This window comes from Corylus avellana, chromosome ca7, assembly GCF_901000735.1.
Source record: "Corylus avellana chromosome ca7, CavTom2PMs-1.0".
Classification (NCBI taxonomy): domain Eukaryota; kingdom Viridiplantae; phylum Streptophyta; class Magnoliopsida; order Fagales; family Betulaceae; genus Corylus; species Corylus avellana.
Window position 1 is genome coordinate 23,178,774 of NC_081547.1, and position 19,203 is coordinate 23,197,976.

At 36.8% G+C, this 19,203-nt stretch overlaps 3 protein-coding genes across 4 annotated transcripts; 2 read left to right on the forward strand and 1 right to left on the reverse strand.

The window, feature by feature from the left end:
• The first annotated feature begins 1,418 nt into the window (after nt 1-1,418).
• On the forward strand, nt 1,419-6,722 carry LOC132187563 (uncharacterized). 2 transcript variants are annotated; one of them, XM_059601911.1, is made up of 5 exons: nt 1,419-1,441; nt 2,301-3,680; nt 5,079-5,147; nt 5,239-5,589; nt 6,113-6,722. In XM_059601911.1, exons 2-5 carry the CDS (start codon nt 2,321-2,323, stop codon nt 6,331-6,333), a joined length of 2,001 nt encoding a protein of 666 aa, XP_059457894.1. In that variant the 5' UTR covers nt 1,419-1,441; nt 2,301-2,320; the 3' UTR covers nt 6,334-6,722. The 2 variants fall into 2 exon arrangements, with proteins under 2 accessions (XP_059457894.1, XP_059457895.1); XM_059601912.1 differs by lacking the exon at nt 1,419-1,441 and having other exon boundaries at nt 2,472-2,561; nt 2,665-3,680.
• Nucleotides 6,723-8,767: 2,045 nt separating this feature from the next.
• LOC132188778 (protein HEADING DATE REPRESSOR 1) lies at nt 8,768-13,053 on the forward strand. Its single transcript, XM_059603314.1, has 3 exons — nt 8,768-9,020; nt 12,225-12,553; nt 12,653-13,053. Exons 1-3 carry the CDS (start codon nt 8,912-8,914, stop codon nt 12,854-12,856), a joined length of 642 nt encoding a protein of 213 aa, XP_059459297.1. The 5' UTR covers nt 8,768-8,911; the 3' UTR covers nt 12,857-13,053.
• A 259-nt stretch (nt 13,054-13,312) lies between these two features.
• Nucleotides 13,313-18,196, reverse strand: LOC132188776 (uncharacterized). Its single transcript, XM_059603313.1, has 6 exons — nt 17,890-18,196; nt 17,338-17,583; nt 17,055-17,228; nt 16,847-16,953; nt 15,221-15,546; nt 13,313-14,125 (listed from the first exon to the last, which is right to left on the reverse strand). The coding sequence occupies exons 1-6, from the start codon at nt 18,028-18,030 to the stop codon at nt 13,524-13,526; spliced, it is 1,596 nt and encodes a 531-aa protein (XP_059459296.1). The 5' UTR covers nt 18,031-18,196; the 3' UTR covers nt 13,313-13,523.
• Between the last annotated feature and the right edge of the window lie 1,007 nt (nt 18,197-19,203).

Sequence of the window (19,203 nt, forward strand, 5' to 3'; positions counted from 1 at the left end):
TAAGTTTATAAGATCAACACTTAATCATATGATCCAATGACAATTCAAATATTTATAGCAATTGGGCCCAAGAAGATATTAAAAATACAAGAAAAAAAAATGAGGGTAAAAAAAAGCCCAATTTTAAAAAAGCGGTTAGCGGGCGGTTATCTATTTCACTAACCGCTAACCAGCCACTAACCGCTAACCGTTAACCGCTAGGCGGTTAGCGGTTGCGGTTAGTGAAATTTACTAACCGCTAGGGCGGTTACGGTTAGCGGTTATTGCCACTAACCGCTAACCGTAACCGCCTTTGCACCCCTATTTAGCAATATTCTCAGGATGATTCTCCACCTTTCTATCAGTTGCAACATGAAGAACATGCCTTAGCTTATGGGTAAAATAAAGAAAGAAGTGTGCTATACTATTTATTACCGAAGGCTTAGGCTTCTATGGGACCGGCTGAACATGAGGGACCCTTTTCAAAGATAGGGGCGCCAATTTTAAAGGCTCTTGTCGGGAAGAATTTCATATAACATAGAATAGCCTTATAGAGTATAAAGGAGTGAAACTGCTCTAAACAACTCAGTTGAGAGCTCCGTGACCGGTTCAAGGGAAGGTCCTCCAATGATTGATAGGCCATTCCGCCCCTCCCCCCTCCCCCCCCTATCCGTCTCTTGATCCTCATTCCACTTAATTCGTTGTTACTGATTCATTCAAGGCATGGACTCCCACTTCTTTGTCTTATTAGCGCGGTGTTAGTCAGCGATGAAAAGGTTGAACTTAAAGACTTCGCCTTAATACATATTTTTTTTATTAATATATGGGTCGAACCTAATGAGCAAGTCAACCCTTATACGAACAACTCATTTAATAATTGAACTTAATTTTATATTTAAGAACAACTCATTTAATAATCAAGTTGGGCTCGAGTCATGCTGGAATATGTTTACAAGTAACTATTTTCATTGTTTCACATTCTATAAAATTGCTGGATCTTGGGCATGTTTGCCAAAGGACTGGATTGGACCTGACCCAAAGACTCAAAAATTTATCTCAAAATCAACTCTAATATTCTTACTTTTTACATCACATCAATCATTTTTTATTACTATTCAAATAAAAAAATCTTTTTTTTTAAAACTTTTTCATACAAAATATTCTTTTTTTTTTTTTTTCTGATATCAATCAAATTTGCTACAGTTCACCCTATTTTTCAAGTTCTTTGCCAAACACACACCATGGAGTTGACACTTGTCTTCCGTTGATTGGGAAAAGTAGCTAATAGTCCTCGCAGGCCGCAGCAATTGCCAGATCAGCTCCAAGTTCGTGTCCAAAACGTCTCGTCTAGGAGCAAGACCAAGTGGGCCCCATACCGAACCCTTTAAAGCCTCTCCACAAGCCTTAAAATCGCCACTACTCTCTCTCTCTCTCTCTCTCTCTCTCTAAGCGCCCATCGCCGGTAAGCGCTAAAAAACCCCTTCACTTTCAAAATTTTTCAGATTATCCATGTAAATAGACGAAGTTTTTCTCAATTTTTTTGAGTGTTTCTGTGAGCTTTTTCCTTTTTTGTTAACATTTTTTTTTTCCTAAATGTCTTGTTCTTTGAGTTATGGCATTTCTTTGTATCGTGGGGCATTGTTATGATTTGGTTTGAGTTTTTTTTTTTTTCATCATTTTCCATGTAAATCTTTAGGAGGAGGTTTGCTTTGGATGGTATCCAATTAGTTGTTGATTGATTTTTTTCTTTTTTCTTTTTTCCGTTTGTGGGTTTTGGAATTTAGGCTTTTGGGGTTTTATAGGGTTATTGAGTCTTTGGCGTTGGTTTGGAATTCTTTTTGATTGGTAATTTTGTGTGGTTTTGACTCTGTGAATCCTCTTTCTTGGAATTTAATTTTCTTTTGTCTTATTTCTTTGAATTGCAACAATTGGAAGTCTACAACGTGTGCACTTTGTGAAACATTTTATGATATTATGTGCGTGTTGATGATCTTTGGTGTGAATTTTTTTCATTCTTTATTGCGTATCGCGTGTAAGAGAAAAATGTAACTTAGTCTATGAGAATGTGTTTATATCATTTAAATTGATTTGGTGTATAGTACTTAATCCATTAAGTTCCTTCAGGACAATTATGTGATTGGGAATTTCTTTTATCATTCTGTGATCTTATCCTTTGTCTGTTTCATTACATATATTTGTCAGTGAATTCTTCCTACTTCATCATCTTTGTACTTTTTAATAGCCACTAGCTATATACATTAGTTAATCTTTGTTATTGACTTGTAGAGAATGTTATTTACGAATTAATCTTTCTGCCTCAGTTATATTTAGAATTGACCATATGATGGCGAATGACAATTTGAAACGTGAGGAGAATCCACCTGATGCTACTTCCCTGTCACACAATAATGAAGAACTTGACTCCCATATTGTGAATGAAGGTACTGACTTTTCTAGGACCTTTCATGATCATAATGGCACAGGAGCTAATACCATGGCCTTCCCACATAAACTGCTGCCATTTTTTCCCCTTCCTTGTGGAGATAGTCCTCAACTTTGCTCTCAGGAAATGCCGCAGACTGGTACTAGTTTTCTGACTGATGTCTCCCAATTCAACAACACTCAAAATCCCAAGATTGACCATAATTTCACATATGGGAATGGTAATGACCCCCTTCTATGCAGGCCAATGTCAGACTTGTCATCGTTTGGAGGGAACATGAACAAATTATCTCCATTTTCCTGTTATGATAGTTCAGGGTCTCTCAATAATGTAAGGAATGCTTATGTCAATAGTTTACAGAAGCCTCAAATTGACCGGAAACTTGAAAATATGAGCAGTAGTTCAGCAGGAGTTATACAAATGATCACGCAGGATGGAGAAGCAACTGACAGTAGTATCTGTATGCCTCAACTTAGAAGCAATTTCATAAACCATGGAGTTAGCAAGCCTGTATTAAGCCATAACCCAGATGGTGAAGAACTAGGAATTAAAAACAGTGTCATGATCAGTGGTGTTGAATCCAATTATACAGAAAACCTTGATGGGAGTTTCCTGAACCTTGGCGTTGGAGGTAATACAGAGGCTATATCTCAATCTATTGTCTCTGACCGAAACATCACTGGTAGTACTGGACGGGTTATTCCTCCTCAATTCAATACTTCTCTCACTCAAAAGGTAAAGAGTAGTTCATTGAATCATGGTCTGAACAAGGTTGGCCTTATTTCTAGTTTTCAGAACAATGTAGGAGGAATGCCTACTCTAGTGCACAATGTGGGTGGTTCAACCTCTTGCAATAATGATCTTGAAGTTATGTCTGCTACAAGCACTGGGTGTAGTTCAAGTCCTTCATGTGTCTTACAAACACCACGAATTGATAAGCTACATCATGTTTCAACCTCAAGAAACATGAACTTAGGTCTTGGAGTCAGAGGGAACTGGGATGCAAGATTTTCAAATGTTGATCCTAATCATGAAGTTCAAGGTTATCCGGTCATATCTACAAAACCACTCGTCAGCAGTCAACCTGGGATGCCAGATCCTGGACAGGGCTGGGCGACTGGGCTGCCATTGTTACCTTCTTTGATCAGGAGTACCACTCAACCAGCTTCTGACCATCCATTGAAATGTTATCTGGAATCTTCCATTGCTTCTCCTTCTACTGGTCTCGCAGGAAGCACCCCCATGCAAGGCAAGTCAGGTGAGTTTTGTATAGTTCACCGATTCCCCTCATGTGATAATACATGTGAAGTGTGGAATCTTAGTGACATAATCCTTTATTTTTTGTGGAACTTTCTACATCAATGTCTTTTTTTTATTTAATTTTTGTCTTCTTTGATCCCAAAGTAACTTAGCAAATAATGGATGCATGCTGCATCATTTCAATTTAAATCCTTGTTACATATTGGAGATTGAAAATGTCTGCTTGTGGGTTATACCTACATGGTATGAGTCATAACTTTTCTGCACACTGATTGAATCTTGCACAAGTTGATTTTTTTCTGCTATTCACATATGGGGAACCTGTTTAGTGTTGATTCTAGTTTAATGTTAGTATTGTTATTTTCCTATTTTAGATTTTACTTGCCTTTTCTTGTTGTCATTTCGTTCTCTGCTGATTTGTTGCCTTTTCCTGATTTATTACCTTTTAGGGTGTCTCCTCTTGTAATAAGTATTGCAGAACGTAAGTGAGTTCATCATTGTTGAATTAAGAATACAATTGACATTGAGTTTTTATCGTTTTCTTTCAAGCTTTGGCTTGTTCTTTTGAGTAGAAGACATCGCTGCTTCTATTCTTTATCTCTCACGCAATCCGCTATGTCATATTTCATTGCATAGTACGTTTTGGATTCTTTTCTTTGTTGCTTTTAAAGCAATAGTACCTTTTTATGGTGTGAACTGAATAGTGCCTAAATAAACTCTCATCTATTTCATATAGCAAGTGGTATACTATTAGATATGATTTGTTTAATAGCATCTCTCTTGAATTAACTTTGAATTTTCTCTGCGGGGCAGCCTTTCCCCATTTATGTGGGACCTACTGCTCAAGTTGCCTTTGAAGGTATATTTGCCAATAGTGTCAAAGCCAGCTAGTAAGGCATTTTTACATTATACACCAGCATGAGTCCTTGGTAACCTACATATTTATCGGTGTATCCTTAACCTCTGACTTAATGTGTTTATTAATAATCAGAATCTCATGAATTTCAATACTTGTATGACTTGATGGATTTGTCAAGACTGGGTCAAATGGAGGGTTGGCTTGCTTAAATCTAGTAGTCAAGATAGCAGCTATACTGGATAGCTTTAGTGATAATGTCTTTCATAGCAATTTTTCATTTCTAGCTGATTTATTCATAGAATAGGATAGAAGATGAAAAGGATGGGCATAAATGATGTATTGACAACAATGGTGATTGTCTAAGTTGAACTCAGTTTATTTCTCGCATATAATTAATGCAATCCATATCAATAATTCTAAGTCAAATACTGAGCTAGACTAATCCAGGATACAGCTTTTGCTTGCTCATGTCACTAACTGAGCTATCTTATCTACTGATTTGGTGGTTTCTAACAAGGTTTTTATGGCTGCTTGCAGGTCGTCTTGGTCGACCAAAAGCCATTGGTCCTGTTCAGTTTTCAAAAATTGAACCTGCTTCTACTACTGGTATAATATCTGCTACCTAAACCACAGTCACAGTTAAATATTTGTCACAATTTTCATCAAAATTTTCTATTACGCTTCATATCTTCTACAGGTCAAGGAATACCAGGGTATGAGAGAAATTTGACTGCTCAGACTTCTAGTGACCTTGTTGGACCATCTCTTAAGAGGAGTGCGACTGGACTCCTCGCAGCTGCTATCCCGTCTCGTCGCAGAAAGACCAGAAAACCTAGACCTTCCATTCCTCCATCCGTGCCAACTTTGTCCCCGAGTATTCCATCACTCCCAAACCTGGCTCAGACTGCTTCTGCTCCACCACCTCCCCAGATAACTTCAGCCCCATCTTGTCTGCCCCATCCTGGGACTATTGTTTCTTCCCAACTAAACAAAGCTCCTCCTCTACCACCCCTACCTCAGACAACAGCTTCCCATATAAAATGGAAAGGTATTTCTTGATGCTTCTTTAGATCTACTTTCTCGCTTTATAAGATGTTGCTTTATTTTCCAAAAGCCTACTTCCTTTCTATACTTTACTACTTTTTTCTTGTGATGTTACAATATGGTTATTGTGGGTAATTTTAATTTCATTTAAATTAGTTTAGCCCTATTCTCTTAGCACTTTTATCCTAGTGTGAGCTCATACTGTTTTAAATGCTATGTTTATTCCATGCTAGACCATATTCAACATACATTCACTATAGTTTTGAAATGGACCTAGATCCTGATTTTGATCTATCCCGAGTATGACTGTTTGATTTTTCTTTCTATTTATCGATTAATACGATTTTCATGAGGTATGTTTTTTAAGTGTGCTTTCTTGATAACCTGGTCTGCTACATTTGAAAGTATCTGCTGTGCCTTGTGTTTATACCCATAACGTTAATGTGTTCATGATGTTAGTGATAATTACAGATAACTATTTTTAAAGAAATAGTTAGTACTGATGATTAGAAAACATTTCATTGCAGGCTTCAATCAAACTCCTCAACCAATTGGAGGGAAGTGTTTTTTATGCAAGAGGAATCTCTCGTTCACGCCGGATGGCCCTTTTTTCCAGCCAGCTAATCCTCCGGCTGCTGCCGTTTTACCATGTACCCACACCTTTCATGAGCACTGCTTGCAGCTTATCACCCCTGAAGACCAAGCTAGTAATCCTCCATGCATTCCTTGTGCCATTGGTGAGAGTTAATGCCAATGTGCTTTAGCATTTGGTTAATTCCCAAATGTGATCTTTGGTCTCTAAATTTTGTTAGCATTCGGCATATAAATTTTCTAGAGAAAATTTACTGAATGAAGTAGGTGAAATCCATAACTGTACATTTCTCACTTGAGGGTTCTTAGTATGGTCCATATATAGGTTTTGCAAGTAGTTAGACCATTGGTTTTGCAAAGTAGTTAGGCCATTCTCTCTAGTAAACACCATTTTACCATAATTGATAGGTCCTTTTTGAATTGGAAGTTCAAAGCATACACTTTGCCATCAGATTCTCTCTTATCTTGCTTGTAAATGGAAAGAATGTATCAGGGCTTGTTTACAATTTCTATCAGTTCATAGTTTTTGTTAGATTGTTGCCTTTGAAATTTTAAAATAATTTCCATTTTCTACAATTTTTCCTTGTTTCCCACCCTGCTTATAGTTCTGCATGTTTACAGCAATACTGCCAGCAGGATGGCAGCTTCGACTATAACAGCATCCTCTAAATTACTAGGGTGGTGGTTTCTCTTGTATATTTTTTGTATACGCGAGCTTTGCATCGCTTTTTAATAAAATTATTATTCATCAAAAAAAAAGTTATGTCCAAGCCTTAACAAGTAAAAGAACCCTTCTTTGAGAATAAACTAATGCTTAAAACACCGAATGCAATAATACCCTGCCCAAAATACGGGGCAAATTATTTTTTAATAATATGTTAATAAACAAACCAATAAAATCAGGAAAAAATAATACTAGTTAACATTAAAGACACAGCAGTTCAATGGACTATGCTTTGAAGAAGAATTTTCTCGGATCCAATTGAGACGAAAATTGTTGTTTACAAGTTCAATAAACAAGACAAGTCGATCTCAAAACTTTAACTAGTCCCCATAACCTTGTAGTAGGTCACAATATTCATACCAAACACATGAAAAGACATCTGAACCCCGTTTCATTAGAGTATTCCTATCCGGCTCAGCAAATTTTAGCTTAATCTTACCTAAAAAATCATTTTTCTTTTTCTTTTTCTTTTTTAACTATCTACTTGGTTCAAGCACCTACATCACACCCTATTTTACTTATTTACTTTTACTATTCTAAAAGAGAAAGGATGAATATATTGATTTATTTATTAATTTATTTATGCATTATTGAGTTATAAGTACTCAACAAATTTGTTGAGTACAATCGAATCTAACCATTTTTTTTTTAAAAAAAATACTAAAATGATTAGTCAAATGGGGCTATTTTTTTATTTTTACAATAAGACTAGCCAAATAACAATATTCTAATACAACGAAAATGCTCTTCCAAAGAAAACGAGGAAAATGGAAATCGTCTTCCATTACCATCATTTAATTTGGACCGTTTGATGCTTAATAGTAAATGTAGATACACATAAAGCAAGCTCTTTTTGGGCTGAGCCTAACACCAGCTGACGGAAAAGCCCACCCAAACCCATAAGAAGCCCACAACCCAAAAGATCTCCAGCCCATTTCCATCTGGATCAGGAATTCATTACTCTGTCTGTCCCCTTCTGTGTCCCATCAAAAGCTGCCATCCTATCATCATTAATTTAGAAATCAAATTGACATGGATGTAAATCTTATTTATTTGCTCAAAAAAAAAAAAAAAAATTCTTATTTATTTCATGTTTATGTAGCTCCTCTTTGGGCCATGAAAATGGATAGCCAACGAAAAAAAAAAAAAAAGCTAAAAATTCCAAAGCATATTCTTTAGAAAAGTGCTAGAGAACCTAATAAATGAACAAAATTTTTTTTTTTAAACTGACGTGGTAAGGGTTTTTAAATTAAAAAAAATGTAATTTTCTCTCTCTTATTTGTCATTCACGGTCTTGCACGTCAGTTTAAAATTTTTTTAAAATTCATTTATTTGACTTCCTAACACTTATCTATTCTTTAACCACATAGTTGTACCCTAGGATAATAGCGGGATTTTCTTTTTTATTTATTTATTTATTATATTTTTTTTTTTACTTTAACGGCTAAAAAAGTCAAGAAACAAATTATTAATTGGTACAACATAATAATAAAAATGTAATATTGAGCGTTACTTTAAAAAAATAAAATAAAAAGCTAACTTTTACAATTTCGTCTTCATAATTATACATCAATCATATATGATATAACAGATATAACGGTATATTAAATATCCTTAATCAAAACAGACATATTAAAACAAGCAAGTAAAGAAACATTTAACACCGCCAAAAACAGAGCAGGAAAAATGAGAAAAACGCAAACAGAGGAGATAGGGGACCCAAGTGGAAAGTGAAGAGACAACTGTTGACATAAAATCTTCCAACCGAATGCACCAAATCTGAACCGTTCAAAACCCACGTGGTCCCATCCCTGTACTAATGACTCGAACAATTTTATCTTCTTCTTCTCTTCTCTTCTCTTGTCTTGTTGGGAAAAGCAACCAAACCAAAATACAAGAAAGAAGAAAAAAACAGAGAGCTTTTTGTTGTGGTTTGTTTCTTGAAATTAAATTTGTAAAGTTTGGAGCTTTTTGTTTTCCTTCCACTTCTTCTTCTTCTTCTTGTTCTTCAATGGAAGGCCAGAACCAGGATAGGGAAATGAAGAAGGTGGATGGGGCTTTGGTGGGGTTCTCTCCTGTCTCTTCCCCTCGGATTTTTTGGAAATCCCGAAAGAGATCAGGTAGTATCGGTTTTTCTTTCTCTCTTTCTCTCTGTTTTTGTCATGTTTTTGCTTGATTTTAGACACCCCCCCAGAAGCGCCATATTGATGATTAATTTATTACATGGAATTCCATAGTGTTGCTAGTTGTTGGTTGGTTTTTGGTTCAGTTTCTTACAGATTTCTGAAAGCTGAGTTCTACCCCACCCATCTTTGTTAAGATTCTCATGTAGCGTTCTGTTTTTAATTTCTGATTGCTTTACATACCCGGAAAAGAAAAAGTCAAATTCATTTGAAGTTTGCATATTGTGAAGGAAAATCACGCTCCCCCCACTGGTTGGTTGTTGGAGCTAATCCCTTGATTATATGGAATTAGTATTATCAAATCATTCATCTACCACAGCCATGTGTGTGGTTGTTGAAGCTTTCTGCAGAGAGAGAGAGACGTAAGAGTTGCTGACTTTGCTGATACGTTACTTTTGAACACACCCTTCTCACACTTGGCCCTCCCATTCTCGATTAGTCGATTAGACTATTTATTTATTTATTTTTAATTTATCTTAAATTTCTTGTCTGGTGCAATAGTAATTATGGGTGGGATGTAATTAACAAGCTCACATCTTTTCCTCGGTCAGATTCACCTTTTCTGTTTTATATTTTCTCTCCTATATACACTATTCTTCTATCTATAATTTCTTTTTTTATTTTCTACACAAGAAGTCTAGAACCGTATTGTTTTGGGTTTTGTCCAAGTTGCCTATTAATTATTATAACGACTTTGATGTTTGAACAGCATGATTTTTTTTTTAATTTTTTTTTTTAATTGCTTACCTGTATTTGTAAATTCCTTACCTGCAGCCCTTCATGTTACAAGCTCTTTAACTTGAGAAACTTCTGAAAATTTTTCCTTTTTTATTAAATTTGAGGAATTATTAAAATATGGCCTCAAGTAGGGGCTAGGGCACATGATCCAGTTTTCATTTTGTGGGGTGAATCACATGGTGTGGTTAGGTAACCAATTAATGTCATTTTTATATATCATTGCATGGTCATAATTAATGGTACATATGTTGCAGATAATTACCTCTCCATTTAATATTGGATGTTGACGTATTGCTCTCTTAAATTCCTTCTCCTCTCCTCCTGAACTCTTTAGTCCTTTTGGTCTTTACTGTACTCATTTATTGATTCATCACGTTTTTTATTTGGGATTTTTATATGTGAGAAAGATTTCTCCACTTCCACCAGGGAAAGTACAGTTCATTGAGGATTATAGGAGAAAATATTTTCATTCAACCCCAAAATACGGACTACCAAACCCAACTGACGGGACTGTTCCTTTCTTGCAAACAGGGAGTTTGTAATGAGCATTTTTTGTTTGAAGATGCTTTACAAAAAAAATAAATAAATAAATAAAATAGGGTATGCTTGATAATGGTTTTGAAAATTGTTTTTTTGGTGAGATCTATGTTTGAAAAGGGTTTAAGTTTTGAAAAGTGTTTTGTGTTTTTGAATTGAATGCTAATGATTTTGAGAAAGTGTGTTTTTATTTTAAAAAGGAAAGTGTTTTGAGAAGATTAGCAAACATAAGGGATAACTAAAACTAAGGAACTAGCATCACTCTAGAAAAAAAAGAATAGAAGACTAGATAGAAAAAGAAATCCAAAGCTTGCAGAGATAAGTTGTGCTTAACGCATCCAGATAGAAAGCTCTGTTGTGTTCCATACAAGCATTTGGATAGAAAGCCTTTGCAGTTGGATATGTCACAAAACTTTGCAACCATTCACTAGTAGTTAAGTGAGCAATGGAGTCATACCATCAGTCATCTTTGGTGCCCTTAGTTGGAGAACATTCTTTCTTTGAAAATGGTTTATCATCCAAAACACTTTCTAACTTTGCATCATTTTTTGTTTGTTGAATTAATCCAATTTTTCTCTAAAAATGGCAAAAAAAATAAGAAAAAAGATATGGATTTTGTGCTGGCAGTAAAATTGATGCAAAGTTAGGAAGTGTTTTGGAAGGAAAGAAATGGATATGGCCACCAGCAAGATCAAAAGAAATGGTTAGTATACAAAGTAAGTTGGCTATGGTGCAAATTGGGATTGTTGATAAGCCAAGGTGGATTATTTCAAAAAAGGGGATATACACTAGTGCGGAAGCTGGTTTGGTTTTCTAAGGCAATACCAAGGCATGCTTTTATCCTATGGCTTGTGGTTAGAAATAGTGTAACTACGGGGGAGAGGCTAATGATTTGGGGATACAAAGGTACCATGTAGATTTGGTAGAGAATTTTGTTGAGGGAGCATTTGTTTTTTGGCTGTGGGTTTAGGAAAAGAATTTGGAGGGAGGTGGTGAGGAAATGTCTAATAAATGACCCAAGAACATAATGGGAGGAAGTGTAGGAATGGGGTATAACAGAGTTGAAATAGGAAAATTTGAAGGGGATTTATGTAAACTTTCGTTAGGGGCGGCAGTTGTGTATCATGTCTAGAAGCAAAGGAACGATAATAATTTGAAAACTGAGGATCAGATCATAAAAAATATTGACTGGGAGGTAAGAAGCTGAGTAATAGATGTGGGGAGGTTCAAAAAATCAGAAGAAAACAGGGAGTTATGCTGTAAATGGAGAATATCTGATTGTGTTCTTCGTTAAAATAGAAAGCTGTATGTGGTTGTATGTAGATTTTGTATAGACTTAATTGGATTTGAATAATAGTTGTTTTGCTGTATTTGTTTGTTCAGTTTAGATGCTGTGTTTGTTGAAGTAGCTGCTGAATTGTAGAGCTTCTGAGTTCGTTGTTAGTTAGTAGCTGCTGTGTAGTAGCTGTGTTCCAGGCTTTGTCTGAAGTGTTTGAGTTGTAAAAGTTTTCCTTTTGGTTATAAAAGATTGCTTAATCATACAAAAAAAAGGGGGGGGGTGGGTGTGGGGCCTAAAAAGCATTATGTGAATGTTAGAGGATGAAGTTTCACCTTAAAAGGCCCTGACAATTAGAGTGGATCTTTCAGTTTGTATGTCTTATATTTAGCATGTTGGCATCACCAAATCCAATTATTTGTTAGATGCACATTCTCCAGCTATGCAGATTTTCCTTGATATTCACAACGTGGAACACTAGAAACGGCATAATCATATTGGCTCCCTATTATGTTTGATGCGTCCTTAGTGTATAAATATGCAGCGTCTCTAAGTTTGTTGGAACTAGAATAGTAACTTGTTTCCAACAGCTAGCGGGAGGAACTTAGACAAGCTAACAGAGGACAATGCTAATGAAACACCCAACAAACAGGAGGAACCTATGACTGAAGAGAATGCACAGGAGGACTCGACTGCGATTTCTGAGCTCTCTGAGCGTCGAAAGGCTCTGTTTGAACCATTGGAACCTGTAATGAATTTAAATGGCAAACGACCATCAGCGGAATCCTTGCTCCCACCACCCGACTTTGACTCCACAAGCTATCCCCGAGGCTGGCTCATTGGTAAGAAGAGGAAGCTAGTCAATGTGGATGTTGTTGAGAGCATGCGGAAGATTGCCATCCAGGAAATGAACAGAAAGGTACTATTTCTTTCCACAACCACATGCTGTACTGCAAACACAGTTTACAGTTACCATTGTTGCAATAAAAAATGAGCCATATTGTGGTTATACGTACAGGACCGGGAGATCGATGGCCTGAATCAGCAACTTGAAGAAGATGGTCGGTGCCTAGAACACCTGCAGCTTCAGCTTCTGCAAGAACGAAGCAAACGTTCGGAGGTCGAGAGAGAAAATGTAATGCTACAAGACCAGATATCCATGTTGATGAACATGTTACAAGACAACGAGTCGATGGGGGAAGAAGACCCAGATGCACCATAGTTGGTCGTTTGCTTGGTTGTTTGTTTGTTTGATTGTTTATTCTTTTGTAGATTGGTTGGAAAGAGTTGAATGGAATCATACAAAAATAGCTTTATATATAATAGCATAGATTGTTGGTACTGCTAGTACATGGATATGATAAATTGTTTATAAGAGTTCCAATCTCATATATATTATATATTGAGAGTGTTTTGTTTGTTGATCAAACAATATTTAGCAAATGAAAATGGCTGTGTTGAGGGCCAACTCACGAAGAATGCCTACTTACACAGCCGCTAGTTCTGGTGGCTGGTTGGGGCTCATATGCTCAGGATTTAATTCTTCCTTTTTCCGAGCATATGCTTGGGATTTCTTCCTTTTTTTTCACCAATACTACCAATGTACACTTGTGCTCTAGGGTTAATTGGTTTTTCCTATTACAAGACTGTAGGTTGAGTTCTGACCATGGAGAGAATCTATAATGCGAAAAATGAAACATCTGTATTGTACAAAAACAGATACAAAGGATTCACTAACATATATGCACAAGGTATTACATAAAATGTGCTATAGTTGAATATACTACCCAACACCAGCGTCACCATATGAACATAGCTTCACCGATATTCACAGAGGACGGAACATCCTAAAGTTTCATGCTTCTCATAAGAAGACTAGTTGAGGGTCACTATCTAGCTTGATTGTCAGAATCTTCTGGCAAGCTGAACAAAAACTGTGGGAGAGATGCTATCCTTGGAAGGTTGATAAGAAGATCAGCAAACGAGTCCTTCCTTGTCATGGCCAGTGCCTGTTTGCAGCCAGAAATATCGGTGGACTCACCTTCAGATGCAGGAAATTTCTCTGCAGGCTTACTTTCAAGTGCTGCTGCAGCCACAGCTTCATCTATTTCCTGATCGCCATTTTCATCAACACCATCATCTCGTTTGGCTGGCAAGTTTTGTGCAATTGAAGGATCTTTCTGTATAAGGCAGCAAAGCGAATCGACCCTTGACATGAGTGACTGCTCATCAAACGTTGATGTTGATTGGGAATCGCTAAGCAAATATTGGGTAATCTCCAGAATGTCTCTTCTATGTTGTTTGTTGCCAGAAAAGATGGAATTATCTGATGTCACCTGTTCTGCAATGCAATGTTCAATGTGGTTCACTAGATCACTCATAGACATCGATGGGTGAAATCCAGGCACTTTAATTTGATCCAAATGGCCAAGCAACTTCGAACTCTTGCCTCCAATGCTCCTAATTTCTTCAATTGCATGAGTCTCCATCACTAAATATAAGACACTAGTTAGACCAAGAACAATTGCAAGGTTGTGTGAAAAAATTAAATGCGGATACTCTTGAAATGGTTCAATGGTTATCAAATGACCAACCTCAGAAACTAATTCAGTAATAACAAAGTAACAAAGCTGTACACATATTATGGATCAAGTACTGGTGCACAATGACACTGCATGCTAAAATAACAGCCAACATTCAGACATCCATATGCTACCAATTCTCCAAGAAAATACAGTTATCAAATGAGCGGTGAGCATATAATTTTTGGTTGCTTTCATATATTTATCAACAAAAGCTTGTGTAATGCAATGCACTATCAGATAGCTTCTTTGCATACCCTCTTTCTAATAATTTTTCTTCCCAATTTGTTAAGCCCCTGAACAAACCAATGGCTAGACGCAATTCTTTCATGTCTGTCATAATGTTCCTATTTACCAATCCATCCAATGTTTAAGAAATATGCTGATATTTTTTCCTAAGAAATAATGAAATATATTGCCAAATCATCTATTGAACATATTATTAACTTATTACTGTGGCAGATACTACTCTTAATTCTAGATTATCAACTATGTATTAGCAGCTGTAATTCAATTCAATGAAGCTTTAACTAATTGGGGTCAGCTACATGTAACCTTTTACGCCATTTGGCCTATCTATTAGCAGCTGAAATTGATAAACTAAAAATACAAAGAATTAGTGAAACATAGGAGATTATATTTCTAAGGAAACCATATAAAAAATGAATAACAATATGAAGTTCATCCAGAGACGGAGTTCCAAACAAATTCAGTCTTGAACCTACGTACAGAAGAACACAATCATCCTTGATCAATGAAGGTGAGAAGGTGTAGAATTGTTACAAATGGAGAAATAGTATGTTTGACAAGCCTGTACACTCATTAAATGAAGGGCATGCAACTATCATCATATCAAATTCTAATTCAACAGAGAGATGAATAAATTGTATGCTAGCTAAAAGTTATATCACATATGACTTTCACTTCGACAGAGAGATGAATAAATGTATGTTAGCTATAACTATATCACATATGACTTTCACTTCCGGGCACACAATTTTTACCTGAACTGGATGAAGAAGTTTCCTGGGAAAAATTTTCAGGGGCTCTACCAATGAAATCTTGTTCACTTTTTGAAGAAGATGATTGAGCTCCAGAAGGTGATGCCACATCCCCCAAACCAAGGAAAGCAGATCTCTCTTCACTCTGTAAATCGAACGCATGGCCGGATTCATTTGGATACTCAAACGCAGCTACTTTTGGTTCAAAGTATGGACACTCTAACACAATTTCTGGTTGTTGACTTAAAAAGTTGAGTCGAGGATCACATTGCATAAGCTTTTCGAAGTGCTTGCCCATCGTGCCTTGTGGGCACTGCAGAAAATGTCGCCTGTGACAATATCAAAAACCCGCATCAACATCACATATTCAGAATCCTAATGATATTGTTTTTGATTAGTTGCACGATGCTTGTTAAATTACCCGCTGCCCCAAAAGCTTAAAGCTTAACATGTGGAATATTTTAACTGAAATGAGGGGGTAAAATGTAGAATCAAGGAAGCCAATTTTTCAGATAGGCACATTTCACATCCTAATTTAAGGGAGCCGGATCACACTACATGAAAGCACCTTCCTCCTTCGTATGGTGGCAAACTAATTTAGCCACCATTTCCAACAGACTCCTGGCAAATCCTCTTCTTTATATATAAAACAAAACTGAGTAAAGGTAATTCTTGTAAGGTACTTATCTATTACCCAAAGTTCTGGAAACTAGCAATAGTTAGCAACAAATTAAGAACTGCTTACTATTGGAGCACATGCACTATTCTATAGTTCCACAAGTGATAACTTCAAACCCTTGTAACTTTTTGCTACAATTGCGTAAAATTTCCCATGCACCGTTCTATTAGTTAAAGACCAAAGTACTTGAATAATAAAACAGTTAAACAACCATGGAAAAGATAAGAAATGCTCAAGAAAACAAAGAAGAATGATGCTTGTTGCCAATCCAAAAATGTAGGAATATATGACACATTGGTCTTCTAAACACACTCCTTGGGAAAAGGAATTTCAAATCTTGTGTGGTATTATGCAGCTATGCGTTAAACCCATGGATTTATGCATGGAGCCAGTAGCTGCACGACCTGCACATGCCCTAGCTGGGGGACCCATAAAAGGTGATTTTGTGAGGTTTGTGGATGATTCAATGCTTTTCTTTTCATTATTGTTCTCTTATGTTGTATCTATAACATAAAATTTTGGTGCAATCAACATTCAATTAGGATCACATTGAATTAATGTACAAATGGTTTTGCGGTATTTTAACTTCTAAGTTTAAGGTGGAGCAAAAGGTGCAACAATAATAAATTTTCTTAGATCATTGGTCTACTGGTGGGGAAAGTATACTTCATTATATCAGGTCAAAATATTAATGGATATGAATGTTATTTAGGAGATGAGCTACATGTATGCATGCAGTAAACTAGTTAACTTATTAACCCCAATATTCAAATTCGTAATTTCAATAAAATTTTATCATTTAACTTTTCCTAACAGGCTAACTAACACCTATAGCGTATTTGTCCATACAACTTGCATAGACGTGTGAGACAGACCAATATCATGACCAAGAATAATACTTGCAGGGTTAAATTTCCTCTCTGTAATGACTAGAAGATCCGATGTAGTACCTATTTATGCTAGCTTGTCCACCTGTAAAATCTGCTGTTGCCTGCCATAAGGTATGCTTCCTAGGTTGTGGATTTGTTTCCCTAAAGAAAAGGGGTCGTCTAGCCAGCTGCATCATACAAGAACACCAGTTTATAATCACAATCTAAATTACATAACAATGACCATGATAATAAGAAAGTAACAATCACACAAACACATGCGACTTACCACAACATCCAAAGTCCCTGGTTCATCATCTGGATAGTTTGCTTTGATAGCAACAATATCTGACCACTGAATTTCAATCTTATTCTTAAGACTGCCATCAAGAACTTCCCACACAAGCTTATGCTTCATAAAGTAACATTTTGCCACCAAGTCTCCTTCATACCTCGACTTATACTACATCCCAATAGAATTAAAAATCAATACCAAGCACAATGCAAGCAAAAAAAAAAAAAAAGTTTTTAATCTGAATTGAATCCAGAAAAACTGTAGATATTAGATATACCTCCCACGTCCCAATTTTTAGGACGGCTCCTGGAAAATTCGAAGCTTTGAGCTTATCACAGGCACCCTTCGGATCTTTTTTGCATAGGGTCGCCAATTTGGAAGCATTTTCTTGAGAAAGCCTCATTTGAATCAAATCCAAAAGGGACGGGCTCTTTCGGAGACGCAACCCAAGTGGGCTTGGCTCATCTAGGGGATTGCACATAGACGGCGGGATAGCTAAGCCGTCAGGTCCTGAATTCCATTGCTGACAAAAAAAAAAACAAGGCAAGGAAATGAACAACTTCGACAACTAATGAAAAAAAAAAAAATTAAGCCAGTGTTTGGTGGGTGAGAAAATGAACGAAAATTAATACAGAGCAGGTTTAAGCGCATGGGTTACAAAAATGATCAATCTGGCATCACAACGAAAAAGAAAATGAAATCCGATTTAAGCCACGGATGATAGCCCACGGTCGATGTGATTCATAAAAGGGGTGAAAGAATCACGCTCTGTTTGGTTGCTAAGAAAGTGAGGGAGGAAAAAAAAGTAAAAAAGGAATTCAGCTCAAACCTGTAGAGACGGGTCGAGTTTGGATCGCTTGTGAAGCGGGCCGAGCTGTTCCTCCAAGGAGTCCTCAACCTCCTCCTTCACGCCCACCCTTTTCTGGTACTTGGGGTCCGAGTCCATCCCCGAGTTCATTATCTGAACCATCTAATAAGCTAAATCCGAGTCGACTCAGTAACAGAGCGAGTAACTCAACGAAAGGCCGAATATCACGGACGGCAGGGAGCCAAAACTCGGCGAATCTGCGATTTTTCAGACACTTTGGAGAGGAAAATCCGAAGACGACTCAACGAAGGAGATTGAGGCGAAGGTTTCGTTTTGAAAGCGGGGTTAACTGGGACGGCTGTCACGTGCGAGAACAGAATTGCCACGCGTGGTCAAAATTGGACAACGAGGCACAGACGGTAGGCTCGGTCCGGAATCCGGATCAGGTGTGAAAAAACTGGAATTACTAACATGCCCTTGACTGAGAATGAACGGGGGTTAAGATCGTTGGCGGTAATTTTGTCTTTTTGGGTGGCTGTAGTTGAGGGATGGTGATGTGAGCTATGTTGGATTTTTGTGTTGTTGCCATGTGGAATTGGGATAAAATGTGGGGCCCGGTTCATGAACCTTCGGACTATATGTTTGTCCTGTCCTTCCGATGTTGGAACTTCAGGGGATTGGTCGGCAGTGACACGTGGTGGAGCATGATGGCGTTTTGGACACGTAGGACGGATCTATATGCTTTGTGGATAAGGTTTACAACTTGCGCCCACAAAAAGGAAACAACTTGCACTTTGGAATTGTGTGGATGATGCACCAAATTATTATTTAATTCAGCTCTTAAAAAGCATGATTGGTGTGTGGAATTGTTATTTTATAGAGAAAATTAATAGATGTTATTAGAAATATAAAAAGTTAGAATGTAATTCTTATTCATATTCTTTGGTTATAATATTAGAATAGAACGCTAAAAGAAATACTAGATATTAGAATTCTATTAAACATTCATCTAATAAGGTTAATATTCTAAGTTAATTATTGGAGGTGATTTTGTCGGACTTATGGTGGATCTCTCTTCTGGTCTTATTTGCTTGTAATGTTCTTTCGGGGTTTGGCTTGCGGTGATCAGTGTATCACCCCTACTTTAAACTCATACTTGCTTTGATGCTTGTCAGCCTGTTGTTTCATTCAGGCTTGGGCAGCATTAAAATTGTCCTTGATAAGCTGTAGGATCTTAGTTTGATCTTGAAAAGTTCTCCAACTCATCAACTATTGATGAAGCTCTTGTAATGTAACTATTAGTAGGGATGACTGATAGGACTCACTCATATACTG

What these genes read in the sequence shown, in the direction of transcription:
- LOC132187563 (XM_059601911.1), top strand. Translation starts at nt 2,321, where the DNA reads ATGATGGCGAATGACAATTTGAAACGTGAGGAGAATCCACCTGATGCT. An exon ending in CCCCATGCAAGGCAAGTCAG is followed by an intron (nt 3,681 to 5,078) that starts GTGAGTTTTGTA and finishes GGCTGCTTGCAG; the next exon opens with GTCGTCTTGGTCGACCAAAA. An exon ending in TTCCCATATAAAATGGAAAG is followed by an intron (nt 5,590 to 6,112) that starts GTATTTCTTGAT and finishes ATTTCATTGCAG; the next exon opens with GCTTCAATCAAACTCCTCAA.
- LOC132188778 (XM_059603314.1), top strand. Translation starts at nt 8,912, where the DNA reads ATGGAAGGCCAGAACCAGGATAGGGAAATGAAGAAGGTGGATGGGGCT. An exon ending in GAAATCCCGAAAGAGATCAG is followed by an intron (nt 9,021 to 12,224) that starts GTAGTATCGGTT and finishes TGTTTCCAACAG; the next exon opens with CTAGCGGGAGGAACTTAGAC. An exon ending in TCCAGGAAATGAACAGAAAG is followed by an intron (nt 12,554 to 12,652) that starts GTACTATTTCTT and finishes TTATACGTACAG; the next exon opens with GACCGGGAGATCGATGGCCT.
- LOC132188776 (XM_059603313.1), bottom strand. Translation starts at nt 18,030, where the DNA reads ATGGTTCAGATAATGAACTCGGGGATGGACTCGGACCCCAAGTACCAG. An exon ending in TAAAAATTGGGACGTGGGAG is followed by an intron (nt 17,229 to 17,337) that starts GTATATCTAATA and finishes ATTGGGATGTAG; the next exon opens with TATAAGTCGAGGTATGAAGG. An exon ending in CAGGGACTTTGGATGTTGTG is followed by an intron (nt 16,954 to 17,054) that starts GTAAGTCGCATG and finishes TGTATGATGCAG; the next exon opens with CTGGCTAGACGACCCCTTTT.